The sequence below is a fragment of the Stenella coeruleoalba genome (genome assembly GCF_951394435.1).
Source record: "Stenella coeruleoalba genome assembly, chromosome: 14".
Classification (NCBI taxonomy): domain Eukaryota; kingdom Metazoa; phylum Chordata; class Mammalia; order Artiodactyla; family Delphinidae; genus Stenella; species Stenella coeruleoalba.
This window is the reverse complement of record NC_137160.1, coordinates 53,145,436-53,166,706: the sequence shown is the minus strand read 5'-3', so window position 1 is coordinate 53,166,706 and position 21,271 is coordinate 53,145,436. Positions and strand designations below refer to the sequence as shown.

The following is a 21,271-nucleotide window of genomic DNA, read 5'->3' as shown; positions in this document are numbered from 1 at the left end:
GTTTGTTGGGCCCGGGGTTGGGCCCGAAGTAAGTTTCCCGAATTAGTTATTGGCATCTGAGCTCCAGCCTGAGGCACTGCAGAAACCCCATTAGGGGGAAGAATGTGTCCGTCCTTATGATATTTACTCCGACACAATTTAGTCCAATGATTTCCTTTCCCACATCTTTGGCAAGGAGTCTTTGGGACCCCAACATTACCAGGAGATATCATTCTAACAGGGCCTGCTGGAGGTATATTTTTATTGGGACATTCCCTACTAAAATGACCTGCACTTCCACAAGCAAAACAATTATTTCCTTTTAATCCCTTAGGGTTTTTTGTTTTTTGAACCATATTCATCATACATTGAGGAAGTGTTTCTCCTTTTAGAGCGGCTGCCAGAGCAATCCCTTGCATATAAGAGGGACCCACATCAGAACACTGTTTAATAAAATCTAAAATGCTGCCAGTTTTTCTAATTGGTCGAATTAAATTCTGACAAACAGGATTGGCATTTTCAAAGGCTAATTGTTTAGCTAACATGCTAGCTGCATCCTCATCAGTTATTACCCGTTTTATCTCTGTTAACAAGCGAGAAACAAAATCTTCATATGGTTCTTCAGGCTTTTGTCTTAGATCTGTTAAAATGGAAGCTTTTCCTGGAGTCAAAGGCAAAGACTTCCAGGCATTCACTGCACATGTAGTTATTTGCCATAAGGCCTCCTTTCCCATATGCATCTGCTGTTGGGTTGAGTCATATTCTCCTTGACCTAATAACATATCTTTAGTAATATTAAATTTATCCCATTTCTTATTTAAAGCATTTTGTTTAGCCACCTGTTCCTCATATTCTGCCTTCCAAAGTAAATATTGTCCTCCCGATAAACAGGCCTTGGTAACCTGAATCCAGTCATATGGAGTCATCCATCTATTTGCTAAGGCATCTATAAGAGTCATAGTATAAGGCGCTAACGGTCCATAATCTATACAGGCCTTTTTAAGCTCTTTTAAAAGTTTTAAAGGTAAGGGTTCCCAATATACCGCATCATCATCATCAAAATCATCAAAAATAACTGGAAAACAGGCTGCAAAAGCATAATCATCATCTTCACCGTTTATTCTCCTATGCTTTTTATTTTTGCCTTGATTATTATTAAAAGGTGGTGGAGGTGGTGGGCCCTTGGCCTTAAAAGGTGGTGGAGGCGGTAGGCCCCCAACATTTAAAATTGAATGCCCTGACCCTTTTAAAGGGGGAAGTGAAGAACTTAAAGGTGCTGGTGGGGCGGTCGGTAAACGACCCAAAGGGCGCATATCCTGTAATTTAGGCCTATTTTTCTTAGTTTCTTGTATTGAAAAAGCATCATGAGGTTCATACTTCCTTCTTTCATAATCATATGCAGCAGCATCTAAATCATCCTGATCTGCAGGAGGCAATTCATCATCAAAAGGAGGGTTTTTTAACAAATTAAACTTATTATCAATAGGTGACTCAGTTTCCTCCTCTGAATCATTATCGTTAAGGTTACAACCTTTTAAAGCTGTAGCCAAGACCTCAGTTCCTTTTGATGTTTTTGGAGAAAGTAACGGAGTACATTCATCTATTACTTCTGCAGGATATTTATATGGGGTCTTTTGACCTTCAGGCAAGGGAGCAATGCTCTCTCTAATAAGGTTCCATAAAGTAAAAGTATCTACTGGAACCTTCTCAGGTCCAAAATGACTGTAATATACTTGCAAAGTTTGCCCCACTTTTTGCCAGGTTTCTATATTAACTGTTCCCTCTTCTGGAAACCAAGGACATTGTTCCTGTACAAACTGAAAAAACTGAGTTAATTGCTTATTAGTTACCTTAATTCCTCTTCCATTTATCATATGTTTAACTATATCAATAAATAAGAGCCTCTCTTTGGACTCAGCGTGTCCCATCTTGACACCGCCTTACTCACCTTCCTAACCAGTTCTCCTTTAACTGGGGGTCTGCAGCACCCTACGGTGAGACTCCTATCCGTCCGAAAAAGAAATAATACTTACCCCTTCAGGTCCCTGTTCGGGCGCCACTTGCCGGGGACCAGCCCCAGCTGAACAGGATTCACCCAAAGGAGAAGACGGAGTCGGCGTGGACAGAACTCAGTACACCTCAGAGGATGCAAGGATCTGACAAATTTATTTTCAAGATTCCAAAAGCTTTTATACTATAAAGTGATCTCATTTTCAAATTTAACATTCTCATTCCCACGCCAAAAATTCCCCCACATAGGCCACAAAACAAAGGTAATTTACATCAGCAGATTGATTAAAACAGGTTAGGTAATTTTCCCATCGCCCAGAGTTTCTTTCTTCTCCTGTGGTTAGTCACATGTTGGTCACATCTACGTCAGGAACACAGTCTGTGGTTTCATTGTCTTCTTTAGAAAATTAGATGTTCTTGTACCTATATGTTCTTGTTCAATCAGCCAACTATTCAAAGCACAAACTCAAGCACATTATTCTTTTAACAATTGTAAATATTTATAGACTATTTTCTTCTACCTTTATAATCAAAACAAGGCACTAAATTATACAAAAAACAATTTTACTTATAAAAGGCTACCAAGTAGCCTACTCTAATTTATTATGTACCCACTGTAGCATAAAACCTTCCCACCACCATAGCCAAAAATTTCCTAACCTACAATAGTAATCAAAACAATCAAAACAATACACATCATTTTTTATACTTCTAAAAAACCATGGGAGCGGACATTGTACCGTAAGCTCATTGATTAAACCCACTGTTGCATAAAACCTTGTCACCATACCCAGGTATTTCCCAGCATGTTTATAACTCCACTGGGAGGCCATAACTCTTGCAATTTTTCTTTTAAAGTACAAAGCTGCTGCAGAAATGTTCCCACCATTGTATTTCCCCAACAAATATAATCATTAAAGGAGCCAAAGTAGCTATAATCCTTCTTTTGGTTTTTACCCTAAATTGGGGTCTTTCCTAAACCCCTGCATTAAAACTATACATTTTTCCCAACACCAATAGCAATCCTATAAAAATCACCTTAGGCAAAGGCAGGGAAAAACACAGAGAAAAGCTATGGTTCACGGAGGAAATGGGAAACAGAGCCCTGCTGTGGTGGAAGAGCAGTTGCCATTGGCCAGGTCTCTGGTCTGCTACCTGGGTTCTCATCTGAGCTGGGCGTGGGAAGCGAAGCAGCCATGGGGGCAAGAGACCTCTCTCAAAAGGGGTGAGGGTTCAGGCTCCTGCAAAGTTGGGGGGGTGAGGGTCTATGCCCCACCTCTGTTGGCCCCCAAGTTCTCTCCTGATGGCCCCTCTGCGACTGTGCCTGTCTTAGGTTGTTCCTTCCCTGAGGAATCTTACCCGTCTTTGGCTAACCAGCCATCCTCCGGGGCCAAGCAGGGAGATGTTAGGTGTGCGAGTGAGCGAGGTGCAGCGCCCCCAGAGAAGGTCAGTTTTCTGTCACCTTGGTAGCCTATGCCCCCGTGGCCTCCACGCCCAGCACCTGCCCTGGGATTCCCTCGCCAACTGGCGGGGCCCCGGCTCTGATCACATGTCTTCGGGAACCCAGGTTTCTCCTCCAGAGAGGGCCCAGCTTACAGCACTGGGCAAGAGAGGCCAATTGCACGGCACCAGCCACCAGGAGGCAGGAAGCCCTGCAAACGAGAACTTTGCTTTTCCATATTTACACCTGACAGCACCAGCTTTGCTTGGCACTATAGGTCTTGTCCGTGCTGAGACTCAAAAGCACTTCCTATACGGCTCCCAACAGTAACTGACTTTGGCTTTTACTGTGGTTAAAAAGGTAGGGTTCACTAATGGTTCCCATAGGTGTGATGGCCTTGAGTGGTTTGAACTTCCCACCCACAGCAAAAGTGAGTGTTCACACTCTTTCTTGTCCAGATATGGGGCAAGAGGGAAGGAGGGAGGTGTGGGTCTTGAACACTGTCAGAAGTCAAATATCAAAAATGGAATCAGAGTCTTTATTACAGATATTGTCATTATTTTGTCACCATGGTGATTGCCCTAGTAACAAACAAAGCCTCTGGTAGCAAGGCAGTTTTTAAAAAGCCAATCTACAGAGATTGGAGAAAGAATCTTATGTCTCCACAGTGAATCAGTAAGTAATCATTTTGGCAGCGAAGAAAAAAAAAGTTAGTAGCAAGGATAGGGTCTGTCTGAGGAGAAGGTCAGTATCCTGGTGGACAAAAAAGTGCTCCCCATTTACATGTGTCAAGGCATAAGTCTGGTCCTAAATAAGCCAAGAAGGAACACACACACACACACACACACACACACACACACACACACACACACACACACACACTGATACCAGTGAGAGCTTAGAAAGATCACAACAAAACCTACCCCATCTAGAAGGAAGCAAAATGGAGAGTATATCCTAGTTAAATGATGAGGAGACCTGCCTCTAAAATACTGTTGTGCTTCCATAATTGATAACTTCCAATGATTTCATTCTGGATCAGAGTTTCAATTAAGTGACTATTTTAACTACTGAAACTTTAAAACATATGTAGCTCACACATCTTTGCCATGTAGCTATTGGTTAGCATTAGAATTCCATCATTTAATATTATCTGGGTTATAAGTAGCAGAATAGCCAATTAAAAAGGTTTAAACAATAACGTTGAGACTTCTGCTTCCACTCAGATGAATCTCTCCTCCTTAAATTTAAAAACCCTACATAAGCCAAAAAGCAAGCAAAGGAAGGCTCCAAAAGGAGGAAAGAAAGGAACCTTGACTTTGAGGAACATCATGGTGGTGAATTCTCTGGGTTTCCTTATCACCCTATATATCCTAGACAGGGGACTACAGAAGTCTCTGATCCAGAATTGCCAACAAGCACATACAAAAAGGAACTCTAAGACATACCTGTTTCCCCTAGCCAAAGAACTGAGGAAAGGGTACCCTAATACCAGAAAACCTTTTTGGCAATACCTAACCTACTCCAACCAAATGCCAACAGAAAAACCACATAACCCTTGCCTAGCAGTTTCAAAGGGGCCAAGGAGGGGAGTTGATCTTCATTTCTTTGCCCAGTGGAAGCAGGCGATGATTTAATTCTCCATCAGGGTGGTGTAAGAGGGGTCCTGGGATGAGCTGAGCCTCCACCTCCAGCCAATAACTAAAAGACTTAACAAGGTGGTGCAAGGCAGAGCTACTTATCCCTGGGCTTCACCACCACTCCCCCACTCCAATGTCAGCAAGGCCTAGTGAGCCTCCACCTGACATCCACGAGGTGTCCAAGGTCATGCAAATCCAGGTGAGAAAACACTCCACTTCCTCCTCTTCTGGTGTCAGAGAGGACCACTGCCATTCAGCTCAATTAAACTGAAGAAGCAAGAGGTCCCCCACATCTCTGGTGGGTAATTTCTCCTCTAAAGAAATTCAGACTAGTCAACACCAATTTCAGTGAGTTTTCTGAACTGCACAAAAGGGATATCCTGTGAGTAGCACTTCATAGGTCCACTCAATATATCACACAATACTTCTTGCACTATTCCCATTTGTTTTTTAAAAAATTCCCTCCTTTTCTTTCTCCTTCTTCACTACAGTTTCCATCAATTGTTATTACGTATTACATCTATTATTATATGTGTTATTATGTGTTATACTGAATATCAGTTATAAGTGAAAAGTCAATACCATGAACATCAAGAAGAAACAGTGATTTATCGCAAAAAATATGCCACACTTCATTTTTTAAGATCTCATGCATATCAGCCCATATGTTCATTTATTCATCCAACAAATATTTATTAGCTGCCTACTATGGATTGGCATGTAAACTTGTTCCCAGTAAATGAGTCAGCTGAGAATGGAAATGTTAATATATTTAAATGTCAATATTGCATGTCAATATTTGTCTGAATAAATGTGGCCCCAGTACAATCACTGTTGTCACAAAGCATGTGTATAGACATCAAGAAACAGACCTAGGAGGGAGGCTGGGACATACATCTACCCTGTTCCTCAGTAATCTTAAGCCCATGGAACCGGGGCTCTGTGTTCCTCTGCTATACTCCATAAAGGTTTGAAAAGTGTCTTGAATGCATCTAACACAAAACAAGTGATGCAGATTGAACTTCTGACATTTTTTTAAAGATTTTTTATTATTCATAGCAAAGATTACGTATAATATCAGATTTATTAGTAAACAAAAACTAAACAATACAGTTTGGACAAGTACCCTGATATTTACGGGTTTAAACACCATAGACAAATTTTCACATTTAAGAATGTGAAAACGCTGTCTACCAAATTATAGACCAAATGTCATATGAGGAAAGAAATGTACTAGGTTACATTGACAGTACCCTCGGCATGGGTTTTAAAGAAAATACTATGAACATTGCCAGTTTGAAGCAGCCTCAACCAGTTGCCCAGAACAGAGTTAAAGATGTAAATATAATGAGTATTCTTGATAGTCTTTCCCCTACAAAACTAGAAGACAGTTTTCTTGAAAGAATTAATTACCATATAACAGTAGTCATATTTTAAGGTCAGAAATCCATGTTTAAAAACTGTAACTTTATTTTCTGAATCTCATCTTGCTTTGGAGTTCCAATGCCCATGACAGCAGCAGGTAAGCGATGGAATAGGGAGAGGAATTTAAAAATTGCCTGTTAAAAGCAATTCAGGGTGCCAGGGGAGGGTGTGCCAGAGAGGGGCGCACAAAGACTCATTTCCGTGGGACCAGGCACCCCGACAACCTCTCTGCCACTCACAGCCCGTCCTCATCCCTGCATCACTGCTGCCAGTGGGGCCCGAGGGCCCGCAGGTGCCATGCGCTGTGCCAGGCGGAGCCTGTGCAGGTGACCCTCAGAGGACCGGGGCTGCCTGGTGGTGGCGGCGGGGACAGGCGTGCCTTTTGAGGCCACCGCGCTACCCGAGTCTGCGATCGCTCTGTGTCAGAAGCAGGGCTCGGTGTGCACCCCATGCACCACCGTGGAAGGGCAGCGGAGTCGGGGGCGTGGGGAGCCGGAGGGGAACTTCCTGGGGCCAGTGGCCGCCTGCTAATTTATCCAAGCATTTCTCAACTATTCCAGCCTGCCCTACAGTGACAAACTCATTTCTATGCTTCTGTACACCTACCATTTAGCCATGTGGATGAAAGGCTCTTGGTGCTCCAGCCAGGAGTCAGTGCTGTGCCTCTGAGGTGGGAGAGCCAACTTCAGGACACTGGTCCACAAGAGAACTCCCAGTTCCCCGTAATATCAAACGGCAAAATTCTCCCAGAGATCTCCATCTCAACACCAAGACCCAGCTTCACTCAACGACCAGCAAGCTACAGTGCTGGCAACCCTATGCCAAACAACTAGCAGGACAGGAACACAACCCCACCCATTAGCAGAGAGGCTGCCTAAAATCATAATAAGGCCACAGACACCCCAAAACACACCACCAGACGTGGACCTGCCCACCAGAAAGACAAGATCCAGCCTCATCCACCAGAACACAGGCAGCAGTCCCCACCACCAGGAAGCCTACATGACCCACTGAACCAACCTTAGCCACTGGGGGCAGACACCAGAAACAACAGGAACTACAAACCTGCAGCCTGTGAAAAGGAGACCCCAAACACAGTAAGTTAAGTAAAATGAGAACACAGAGAAACACGTAGCAGATGAAGGAGCAAGGTAAAAACTCACCAGACCAAACAAATGAAGAGGAAATAGGCAGTCTACCTGAAAATGAATTCAGAGTAATGATAGTAAAGATGATCCAAAATCTTGGAAATAAAATGGAGAAGATACAAGAAACGTTTAACAAGAACCTAGAAGAACTAACGAGCAAACAAACAATGATGAACAACACAATAAAACAAATTAAAAATTCTCTAGAAGGAATCAATAGCAGAATAACTGAGGCAGAAGAACGGATAAATGACCTGGAAGAAAAAATAGTGGAAATAACTACTGCAGAGCAGAATAAAGGAAAAAGAATAAAAAGAACTGAGGACAGTCTCAGAGACTTCTGCGACAACATTAAATGCACCAAAATTCGAATTATAGGCATCGCAGAAGAAGAAGAGAAAAAGAAATGGACTGAGAAAATATTTGGACAGATTATAGTTGAAAACTTCCCTAATAAGGGAGAGGAAATAGTCAATCAAGTCAAGGAAGCACAGAGAGTTCAATACAGGATAAATCCAAGGATAAACACACAAAGACACATATTATTCAAACTATCAAAAATTGAATACAAAGAAAAAACAGTAAAAGCAGCAAAGGAAAAACAACAAATAACATACAAGGGAATCCCCATAAGGTTAACAGCTGATCTTTCAGCAGAAAGTCTGCAAGCCAGAAGGCAGTGGCAAGACATATTTAAAGTGATGAAAGGGAAAAAGCTACAACCAAGATTATTCTACCAAGCAAGGATCTCATTCAGATTCGATGGAGAAATTAAAACCTTTACAGACAAGCAAAAGCTAAGAGAATTCAGCACCACCAAACCAGCTTTACAACAAAAGCTAAAGGAACTTCTCTAGGCAGGAAACAAAAGAGAAGTTAAAGACCTACCAAAAAAAAAAAACCCAAAACAATTAAGAAATTGGTAATAGGAACATACATATCGATAATTACCTTAAATATAAATGGATTAAACGCTCCAACCAAAAGACACAGACTAGCTGAATGGATACAAAAACAAGACCCATATATATATGCTGCCTACAAGAGACCGACTTCAGACCTAGGGACATATACAGACTGAAAGTGAGGGGGTGGAAAAAGATATTCCATGCAAATGCAAATCAAAAGAAAGCTGGTGTAGCAATTCTCATATCAGACAAAGTAGACTTTAAAACAGAGACTATTTCAAGAGACAAAGAAGGATACTCCACAATGATCAAGGGATCAATCCAAGAGATATAACAATTGTAAATATTTATGCACTCAACACAGGAGCACCTCAATACATAAGGCAAATACTAACAGCCACAAAAGGGGAAATCGACAGTAACACAATCATAGTAGGGGACTTTAACACCCCACTTTCACCAATGGACAGATCATCCAAAATGAAAATAAATAAGGAAACACAAGCTTTAAATGACACATTAAAAACATGGACTTAATTGATATTTATAGGACATTCCATCCAAAAAAACAGAATACACTTTCTTCTCAAGTGCTCATGGAACGTTCTCCAGGATAGATTATATCTTGAGTCACAAATCAAGCCTTGGTAAATTTAAGAAAATTGAAATCGTATCAAGTATCTTTTCCGACCACAACGCTATGAGACTAGATATCAATTACAGGAAAAAATCTGTAAAAAATACAAACACATGGGGGCTAAACAATACACTACTAAATAACCAAGAAATCACTGAAGAAATCAAAGAGGAAATCAAAAAATACCTAGAAACAAATGACAATGAAAACACGACAACCCAAAACCTATGGGAGGCAGCAAAAGCAGTTGTAAGAGGGAAGTTTATAGCAATACAATCCTCCCTCAAGAAACAGGAAACATCTCAATAAACAACCTAACCTTACACCTAAATAATTAGACAAAGAAGAACAAAAGAGCCCCAAAGTTATCAGAAGGAAAGAAATAATAAAGATCAAATCAGAAATAAATGAAAAAGAAATGATGGAAACGATAGCAAAGATCAATAAAACTAAAAGCTGGTTCTTTGAGAAGAAACAAAATTGATAAACCATTAGCCAGACTCATCAAGAAAAAATGGGAGCAGACTCAAATCAACAGACTCAGAAATGAAAAAGAGGAAGTAACAACTGACACTTCAGAAATACAAAGAATCATGAGAGATTACTACAAGCAACTCTATGCCAATAAAATGGACAACCTGGAAGAAATGGACACATTCTTAGAAAAGCACAACCTTCTGACACTGAACCAGGAAAAAAAAGAAAATGTAAACAGACCGATCACAAGCACTGAAATTGAAACTGTGATTAAAATCTTACAACAAACAAAAGCCCAGGACAAGATGTCTTCACAGGCACAATCTATCAAACATTTAGGGAAGAGCTAACACCTACCCTTATCAAACTCTTCCAAAATATAGCAGGAGCAACACTCTCAAACTCATTCTCTGAGGCCACCATCCCCTGACATCAAAACCAGACAAAGATGCCACAAAGAACGAAAACTACAGGCCAATATCACTGATAAACATACATGCAAAAATCCTCAACAAAATACTAGCAAACAGAATCTAACAGCACATTAAAAGGATCATACAGCATGATCAAGTGGGGTTTATCCCAGGAATGCAAGGATTCTTCAATGTACACAAATCAATGTGATAAACTATATTAACCAGTTGAAGAAGAAAAACCATATGATCATCTCAACTGACGCAGAAAAAGCTTTTGAAAAAATTCAACACCAATTTATGATAAAAACCCTCCAGAAAGTAAACAGAGGGAACTTACCTCAACATAATAAAGGCCATATATGACAAACCCACAGCCAACATCATTCTCAATGCTGAAAAACGGAAACCATTTCCTCTAAGATCAGGAACAAGACAAGGTCGTCCACTCTCACCACTATTATTCCACAAAGTTTTGGAAGTTTCAGCCACAGCAATCAGAGAAGAAAAAGAAATAAAAGAAATCCAAATCGGAAAAGAAGAAGTAAAACTGTCACTGTTTGCAGATGACATGGTACTATACATAGGGAATCCTAAAGATGCTACCAGAAACCTACTAGAGCTAATCAATGAATTTGGTAAAGTAGCAGGATACAAAATTAATGCACAGAAATCTCTGGCATTCCTATACACTAATGATGAAAAATCTGAAAGTGAAATCAAGAAAACACTCCCATTTACCACTGCAACAAAAAGAATAAAATATCTAGGAATAAAGCTACCTAAGGAGACAAAAGACCTGTATGCAGAAAATTATAAGACACTGATGAAAGAAATTAAAGATGATACAAATACATGGAGAGATATACCATCTTCTTGGATTCGAAGAATCAACATTCTGAAAATGACTCTACTACCCAAAGCAATCTACAGATTCAGTGCAATCCCTATCAAACTACCACTGGCATATTTCACAGAACTAGAACAAAAAATTTCACAATTTGTATGGAAACACAAAAGACCCCGAATAGCCAAAGCAATCTGGAGAATGAAAAATGGAGCTGGAGGAATCAAGATCCCTGACTTCAGACTATACTACAAAGCTACAGTAATCAAGACAGTATGGTACTGGCACAAAAACAGAAAGATCAATGGAACAGGATAGAAAGCCCAGAGATAAACCCACCCACATATGGTCACCTTATATTTGATAAAGGAGGCAAGAATATACAATGGAGAAAGGACAGTCACTTCAATAAGTGGTCTTGGGAAAACTAGACAGCTACATGTAAGAGAGTGAAATTAGAACACTCCCTAACACCACGGACAAAAACAAACTCAAAATGGATTAAAGACCTAAATGTAAGGCCAGACACTATCAAACTCTTAGAGGAAAACATAGGCCGAACACTTTATGACATAAATCACAGCAAGGTCCTTTTTGACCCACCTCCTAGAGAAATGGAAATAAAAACAAAAATAAATGGGATCTAATGAAATTTAAAAGCTTTTGCACAGCAAAGGAAACCATAAACAAGATGAAAAGACAACCCTCAGAATGGGAGAAACTATTTGCAAATGAAGCAACTGAGAAAGGATTAATCTCCAAAATATACAAGCAGCTCATGCAGCTCAATATTGATAAAACAACCCAATCAAAAAATGCGCAGATCTAAACAGACATTTCTCCAAAGAAGATATACAGCCTGCCGACAAACACATGAAAGGATGCTCAACATCACTAATCATTAGAGAAATGCAAATCAAAACTACAATAAGGTATCACCTCACACCAGTCAGAATGGCCATCATCAAAAAATCTACAGTAAATTTTTTTTACAGTAAATACAGTAAATGCTGGAGAGGGGGTGGAGAAAAGGGAACCTTCTTGCACTGTTTGTGGGAATGTAAATTGATACAGCCACTATTCAGAAAAGTATGGAGGTTCCTTAAAAACTAAAAATAGAACTACCATACGACCCAGCAATTCCACCACTGGGCATATACCCTGAGAAAACCATAATTCAGAAAGAGTCATGTACCACCACAATGTTCATTGCAGCTCTATTTACAATAGCCAGGAAATGGAAGCAACCTAAGTGTCCACCGACAGATGAATGGATAAAGAAGATGTGGCACATATATACAATGGAATATTACTCAGCCATAAAAAGAAACGAAATTGAGTTATTTGTATTGAGGTGGATGGACCTAGAGTCTGTCATACAGAGTGAAGTAAGTCAGTAAGTGAAAACCAAATACCATATGCTAACACATATATATGGAATCTAAAAAAAAAAAAAGGTTCTGAAGAATCTAGGGGCAGGACAGGAATAAAGATGCAGATGTAGAGAATGGACTTAAGGACACGGGGAGTGGGAAGGGTAAGCTGGGACGAAGTGAGAGAGTGGCATTGACATATATACACTACCAAATGTAAAATAGATAGTGAGAAGCAGCAGCAGAGCACAGAGTGATCAGCTCGGTGCTTTGTGACCACCTAGAGGGGTGGAATTAGGGTGGGAGGGAGATGCAAGAGGCAGGAGATATGGGGATATATGTATATGTATATTTGATTCACTTTGCTATAAAGCAGAAACTAACACACCATTGTAAAGCAATTATACTCCAATAAAGACGTTAAAAGAAAAAGTTAATCTCATCCAAGAACACCCTCACAGAAACATCCAGAATAATGTTTGGCCAAATCTCTGGACACCCTGTGGCCCATTCACACTTACCTAAGTACTTACCCCAAATAAATAAATAATAAAGATACCTGCCCATACCAAAAACTTTATGTGATTTTTTATAGTAATTCATTCAGTCATCTAAACTAAAAACAACCCAATGCCCATCATCTGTGAATAGATGAACAAGGTGTGGTATAAATACAATGGATTACTGTTCAGCAATTTTTTTTAATATACAGACACATGCTACAATATGGATGAATCTCCAAATCGTCATGTTATGTGAAAGCATTCTGCCACATTCAAAAAGGTACATATGATCTATTTATATGATATGCTGGGAAGGGTAAAATTATGGGAACAGAAAAGAGATAAGTGGTTTCCAGGATCTAGGAAAGGGAACTGACTACAAAGGGACACAAGGGAAATTTGGGGCTGATGTAAATCTATATCTTGATTGTGATCGTGGTCACATTTGTAAACCGTGTATGTTTGTAAAATTTTATCAAACTTTAACATGTAATCAGAGTAACTTTTTTCCCTCGTGTAAATTATACCTGATTTAAGTGGCACAAACTTTGAAGGGAAGGAGATCCAATTCTGTGATGCTAGCTGGTTTCTTAGGAATCTTCCACCAGTTGATACTTCCTTTACCTTTGCACTAAGCCTGTAAAGGACATTCCTTCTTCTAAGTTCCCTTCTCTCCCCAAAAGTGGGGCCTTCCCAATACTTCACCTCTGATGCCACTTATCTGCCAAGGCCCCTCATTTTGATTTCCATGTAGCCCATGCTCTGACCAGACCTGTTCTGAGTATTTCCCTTCTGAGAGGGACCCTCTCCTCAGGCAGTTAGTTCATCAATGCTGGGAACTGTTCTTTCCACTCCTCTATGAAATCCCCCAAGACTCCACTCCAAGAAGGCTCCAAGATGGATCCTTTGGTGTTCATTCATTTCCAAGCTCATACGAAAATTGAGGTTATAGAACTTACTGTCTCATTTTATAGGTTATATACAATTTTTTGTGTTCCCCTTGGTTCACATGATATGGGGACTGTAAAGAGATTTCTATTATCCTAACAGGTATGTTGTTCTGCATGTTAACTGTTTCAGGGGAATTTGTTGAAACTTCCTTTTTGCTTATTCTTTGATCAGATTTGGTAAATTTTCCGTATGTTCTTGAAAAGAATATGAATTGCCTTTTTATTGAGCACAGGAGCCATATAGTAGGTCAAGACTGTTAAATGTATTGATAAATTCATCTGAAGCTTCCTAAATTTTTGTTTGCAGAAAAGTGTTTAAATAATCCATTAAGGGTGTAGATTTTTCAAATACTGTAATACATGTGAGTTTCCAAAATAAAATAACCTATATGAGGAAACTTTTTAACTATGAGCGCTACACACATTTATTATATTACCAGAGAAACAAATTAAATACATGACAACACTTGACATAAAAGTACCGATTAAAAATGTCCTGAAGGGAATTCATGTTGGATAATGAAGTAGGTACGACTTAGAGCATTTCTCATTAGCCAGAAAGGCTGCCTTAAAAACCTTTGCATAATAACAGTCAAAAGTATCATAACCTTCGTATCTGTGAGTTCCCAGAAGATTTTATCTTGAACGACTACTGTTCCCAGGGCGTACCATGGATATGTCATTTTAGTTCTGTGTCTTCTAGCAAAGTCTTATTTGAGTTCAATAAATCTCAAGGAATCTTTTGGTAGAAGATATAAACCTTAGAGTCCCAAGGAAATCGATCTTCAAGGGGTTTTTTGCTTTTGTTTTTCTTTTTTTTTTTGGATCATCAGGTTTTACTGATACAAACAGGGTAGCTGGCAGTGAAAGACTATCAGCAGACAGAAAAATATATATTTTAAAGGTCATTGTTTTCATTTGTTTTCTCTGTAATAAAAAGCACAGCATTAAGACAAAGATTTCAAGGAGGCCTTTTAGGGTCACTGCAAGAAGTCACAGTTCGAAGCTAGAAGTCTGAGATCAGGTGCTAGCAGGATTGGTTTTTGGAGAGGCCCCTCTTTATGGTTTGCGGACAGCATCTTCTCACTGTATCCTCACACAGCCCCTCCTCTGTGCACATCCAGAAAGAGATAATCTCTAATTCTCTTCTAAGGATACCTGTCCTAGTGGCTTAGGGGCCCCCACCCTTATTACCTCATTTAAACTTAATTATTTACATTGGGTACTCATACTTTGACACATGTACTGGGTGTAGGGGCACAACTTAGTGCATAAAAAAAGATTAGCAAAATTAAAAGAGGTGTCTTAAAAGAAACATGTAATTAACACCAAATAATCCAATACATCTGAACCATAAACTAAAAATGGTGTCACAGATTTGGCACTAGGGGTCATGCAAACTGAGCTGAACTATGTAGACAGAATTGTAAATCTAGTTGATGCCAGTCAAAACAAAACACACCACAGTTTCAGCTTTAAATGAAAGAATGTACTCTATTTTTTATTGCTAAAATGAATTCTGATAATAAATTAGGTCTAAATTAAGTACACAAGGATGCAGAGTTTTGTTTTTTTCTTTTCTTCAGAGAGCAGGGGGTCATTTACTGCACTGTAGGAGTAATTTACTAAATAGCACTCCAGCATCTTACTAATTAAAGAGTGACTCAGGCCATGCACTTAAGTTCACAGAGTCCCCAGATGTCTCATAAGTCAACACACTACATAAACAACACTGTTTTGTCCTGAATTAGGTATATGGAACACTGACAAAGTTCAAATTTGCTAGAGTACATGCTTTGTAACCTGCACTCCATTTCAAGTATCTTGAGCAAGTGAAGCTAGCTGACAATCGTTTTTCCTTTGCTGATTCTGTGGTATAACATAACTGTTCAACCATGTTAATAACTTTGACCATATCCAAAACTATCTTGTCAAATTCATGAAAGCACTAGAGCTTTGCCAAGCCTTATCTCTTTAATTGGAGTCAAATAGCTGTTTCTTTGACACTAAGAGTTGCCCACCTAGATTTTGTAACCTAATTTGCTTAGCTAATGAGAACAGTATGTCACAGTACATGGAATTTATCTGAAAATGAAAGCAGCAAATATAACTGAGCTCTCTTTCCTAGGGAGGGTTACTCTGAAACCCAGTTAGGACACCACTGATTAAAAAGGAGGTAGTTTAGCTTCCACTAGCATTTCCAATGTGTGTGTTCTTGCACGTATAAATGATGAGACCAATATACAAAGTTAGTCATAATCGAGGGGGCTGTTCACTTGTTATTTAGCTGCTCTCTTACCCTCAGGTTAATGTTATAGCTGAAAACTGACATACCTAAAAATGGCTTCTAAAATTACCCAGGCATCAGATAAGAACTTGGAGCTGAAGAAGGTATAGAGTATTTGCTTATAAAATAGAATGTTAAGACTTTCAAAAAACTATACTAGGATAGTCATTTTTTAGTGGGAAGCTTATTGAGGTTCCCTAGGGTATTTTGTAAGTAAAATTAGGCCTTAGGTGTCTGTGAAATTATGAACCTTTTCACACATTAATTTGCACAAGGATAAATAAATTTCTGAATCTAGATCTAGGCTATATTGCTGTCTCTTGACATTACAGTGTCAACTTTACCTCCTAGGAGATCATTTCAACACCAGTGTCAACAAATACTGAGGCCTTTTATGTGCCAAACACTGCTCTAGGTGTTGCAGCTGACAGTCTAGTGGAGGAAATAGGCAATAAATAAGTGAAAAAGCAGACTTAATTACAGATGGTGATTCACTCAATGAAAAAATAAAAGAGAGGAATGAGTTAAAAGTGATGGGGAATAAGGACCATAAGGTAAATAGGGTGGTCAGGAAAGTCCTCTCTGGACATATGACATTTAAGGGGGCAACTGAAGGATAGGGAACTATCTACATGAAGACATAACGGAAGAGCATTCTGGGCTGTTGAAAAATCCTGAAGTGAGTATAAAAACGGTGTTTTTAAGGAACAGCAAGGGGGCTTGTGTGGCTCAGAGTACAAGGCAAGAGTGATAGGAAAGGAGTTGAGGTCAGGGAGCTAATTTAATGACAACTGACCCACTCCTAATGCCTATAGGTAGGAAGGACATGAGGGAAGGATATAATGTGTAATTTCCTATCTAGGAATGCGGAGAATCAAAAGCAGAACTTCAAGGGCAGTAGAAGAGAATGACCTCCTCCTCTGTGCTCCCCTAATATAATTATTTTTCTTTCCAGAGCATGGGTCAGCAAACTTTTTTTTCTTAAGCAGGGGCCAGTTAAAGGCCACGTGGTAAATAGTTTAGGTTTGGTGGGCCATAAAGTCTCTGTTGCAACTATTCACCATGCTGTTACAGCACAAAGTTAGCCAGTTGATACATAAATGAATGAAGGTGACTGTGTTCCAATAAAACTTTGTTTTAAAAAACAGGCACTAGGCCAGATTTGGCCTGCAGGCCATTTCTATTCTAGAGTCTCTAGAGAATTTCACATCCATGCAGTTCACATCTACATCAAAAATAGTGTCATTCTAATATAGTGTCTCTTTAGTAAGGAATACTAGGTTACTGTTATTCTACCAATGTTAACTGGAAAGAAATTCTTTATGAAAGATTTGAGTTCCAAATATTTAATAGTTAAATTAATTTGTACATCCTCAACTGATATATGGTATCAAGGAGGCCCCCCACACTGTATTTTCATTATCTCACTTTGCCCATCATTCATACAGATTGCTTCTGGGTAATTTCATCCTTCATTTCAAAACTCTTGTTACTAGGCAATAGGCCATTAATACAGCACATATATCTTCCTGAAGTCTAGATGAAGAATTTAATGAAGTTATAGGACACAAAATAATTACCAGTAGAATACATTTTTCCTAAATCCCTTATGGTATTATCAGCAAACTTAATGGTAGGATATTTCCATATATGATACATATTGGGGAGGTATTAATAAATTATAATATGTAAATAAATCACTACATCAGAGAAGGATTATGTGTTTGCCACGGTCAAAATACACAAAAAGGGAAGAAATCACACTTTTAAAATGATTGAGTCTTGAGCCATGAATATAGAAAAGTGCATAACTTCATGAATGAGTGTTAGGTCAGAATAGTTCTATCAAATGCTAATGTTTCATGCTCTAAAACGTCACTTCTGTTTAACCTCTAATTTTCATTTGCACAGCTCCTCACTTAGATCTCTATATGCCTGGTGCAAAAATGTCTCTTGGTTTATCTCTAAGTCTCATTTCTAATTTAGCCTGTTTTACCCATAACCCCTAGAACAATCTCTAGATAATATTTTCATCATGGTATGACTTTGTTTAAAAATTTTAGAGTAGCTTGGAAATCTTCCCCCAAAAGGCAACCATATCTTAATTGATTCCTCACCCTTCCCCTGGAACTGGCTCTATACTATCTCAATGAACCAAAATTTGCCTGGTACACCTAAGTCTCTTCCATACATTAAACCTCTGCTCAGTACAATTTTCCCACAGTGACTGATGAGCAAACCCTTTCTTGGTCCTCCAGTGGTGAAGCCTTTCCCAACCCCACCAAGCATTAAGTCACTCCCTCTTTCATCCTTCATAATGGTGGCTATACCTCCTGGTTCAGGATTATCACACTGTATTATAATTATATGTTTAGTCATCTGTCTCCCCACAAACTAATTGTTCATTCTTAAGTGGTAGGTTCACTTTCATATTTATCTCTTTATTCTTACTGTCTGGTTCATCATGGGCACTCAATATGTGATTACTGAATAAATTAACACATTAATCAGCAAAAAATCTTCAGTTGTGTCAAGTTTTTACATTCAATTTTACTACCTTGATGATAAGAACTCCTTCTTCTAATCCAATGAGTGCTATTTCCAGAATTAAAATTGATTAAGGATATGCCCTCTAGATTTTCTAAATCATAGGTGTGAAAGAAAGTCCCAAGAACCAATCCTTTTTATTAGCACCCTGGGGATTTTGTAGCAGATGGTCCATAGACAACAATTTGAGCAATTCTGCACTAAAACATTCTTGGTATTGCAAAACCTTAAGTGAAGAAATTGGGGAGCTGCCCTCAAGGGAGCACTGCTACAGGATTAAAGGCATATTGGCCCTTTATTATGGTTAACCTAAGGTGTGGATATACAAAACTGTATAATATTTTGATTCTGATTTTACTTCTGACTTGTCTTTTTAAATAGCATTTATTTTCACTGAAAACATTTAGGCTGAGTTGAATTCTGTGAAGTAATGCCTAATAAATGGGAAAGAGAAGAGGGCAATATTTCAAGAAATGTAGTATCTCAATGGATAACCTTTGAGTAATTCTAATGGCTTAGCTCTGATTTTTTTTAGAGAAAATTTTGATTATATTTTCTGTCTTGGGTTCAAAGACCCCCTAAGCTGCACTCAAATGGATAACAAGGCTCTAGTGTAGCTTTTTGTTAGAGTCTTTAAAAGGGACTTTCTATCCAGTTATTTACCTCTTATGATAATGGAGCATTATTCTGTCTTCCATAATTCGTTGGCACGCACTACAGCCAGCTCCACACAGCAGCCTCTAGGAAGAAAATCGATTCCACCACTAGAAACTGGAGTCTCAGGAATTCATACCATGTGGAAAATCCAACTTCTTAAAACTACCAGCAAATTCACCAGCAGAAATGAGGACCTTCCAATGGAAATCAGTATCTTTCTTTCTATCTAGATCTAACCAAAGGACCAGTATACTGGAAGAAAAACATACCTTTTGTTTTAAGGGGGGAAACATTTGAGATGTCTAAGTATAAAATAAAGTTTCTGAAATGCATACCTAATAGACAACAGTAGTGTCTCCTAAATACCAAACCATATTAAAGTTTTTACACATTCAAAGAAAAATGAGAAAAATCAGACTCTGAGAGGCACCAGTTGATTCCTATTCACAAAACCACATCTAGAACAAAGCAAAACCCAAATCAAATCCCTTCTATCCCTGCGTGAGTGAAGTCTCATAACCATTTCTATAATTCTGCCTTTACAGTATGTACTTATCTTAAGCCATTTTGGAAACGGCTGTCCTGAGAATTATTAGCCTTCATTATATCACCAGTACTCAGTGCTGAAGTCTTTGGTCAGTACTGATTGTTACAAACTTAATTATAAGACCAAAAGTATAAGGTCTAATGCTGGCCCCTCGAGCTCTTTGCCCCTGGATCTCTGAGGATGTCATCTCCCTGAGTCGAGGTTTAGGTGTGAACAGCCCTCAGTGAGTCTTTCTTCAAGCTGACTGGTTCAGGATCACCTATTAACTCAAGTCTTAGGCTAAATGTAGAACAGATATCCAGAAAGAAGAGTGACCGTAGCATAGAAAATATTCACAAACTGATGGTTGTCTATTCATAAAGGTCTAGATTTTAGTCCTATTCTCCTATAGTCTATTCTACTGGATTCCTTGGTAGAATAAAAAACTAGAAAATATCATCATTATTATGTCATTATATCCCATCATATTCCAAACCTGATTTAAAAGGAGCCAGGAACTGAACACTTTGTAAGCACTTGTATGTTATGTGCTGTCTTGATACTTTGCATACTGTCTCACGTATCCTAACCACTTGCTATATTTTATAATTCCCATTTCACAGATGATAACATCAAAGCTGCCTGAGATTACCTTAAATGTTACACAGAAGCAATGTCAGGATTGAAATTCACATTTGTTAGACTTCAGCCCATTACACCACAATCCACTCAGTATATCAAGAAACTCTCTGCATGAGAAACTTGGATAAATCTATTTCTGCTGGTCTGAAGCTGATTCAGGTTTCGAAAGCAAGATAAGAGACCAAAATGACTCATCATAAATCTACTGGGGCAAGGGGACCCTATTCTGATAACGGTGTAATCATTCAAAGCATTTTGGATTTTTTTTTCTTTTGTATACAAATGCTTTCAGAAAACAGTAAATAAGACACATACTGAAAAGCCAATTTTACTACTTCACAACCTTAATTTTCCCTTTTAATGCAATATAAATAAATTTAAAGCAATATAATTCAAATTGAACATACAATTTTCCCCTAAGAGTTGTCTCTAAATTACTTCTAGCTATTTCCGCACACATAATCCACCATGGGAGGACAAAAATTCATCAGTATTCAATATATTCAAAAGAAAATGCCACAGGCATGGTAAGTACAAGGTAAGATCTCAGAAAATGACTCAAACAATAGCAATATCAATGGAATAAGCTATTAACATTCTAATATGACTAATGTAAAGGATGATATTTATTTAGCGGTAAAGGTTCTGGTATATCTGGGTTTTTTTAAAGTATATTTTCTGCACTGATGTTAGAAACATAACATGTTAGAAGCAAACATTTAGAAAATATGTTTATACTATATCTAATAATACTATTCTAGTGATTTCATGACTTTAATAGAAAGTTAAATTCAATTTAAAAATACTATCTCCAAAATCTGATGGAATAATAGTACGATTGTAAAGATGATGGGAGGGTGG

The 21,271-nt window shown here is 38.6% G+C and overlaps 1 protein-coding gene across 16 annotated transcripts in view; it reads right to left on the bottom strand.

Annotated features, from left to right (window-relative positions):
- The window catches only part of LOC307197500 (uncharacterized protein), a 254,047-nt gene that overhangs the window by 26,697 nt on the left and 206,079 nt on the right, over window positions 1-21,271 (bottom strand). For 10 of the 16 annotated variants that reach the window (XM_079943421.1, XM_079943427.1, XM_079943429.1 and 7 more), the window contains one exon: window positions 19,249-19,325. The exons of 5 other annotated variants lie outside the window; for them this stretch is intronic. In XM_079943421.1, coding sequence (XP_079799547.1) covers window positions 19,249-19,325 — 77 coding nt within the window. Of the gene's footprint in view, window positions 1-19,247; window positions 19,326-21,271 lie in introns of those variants that run through there. One more of the 16 variants, XR_013831430.1, reaches the window with a different exon arrangement.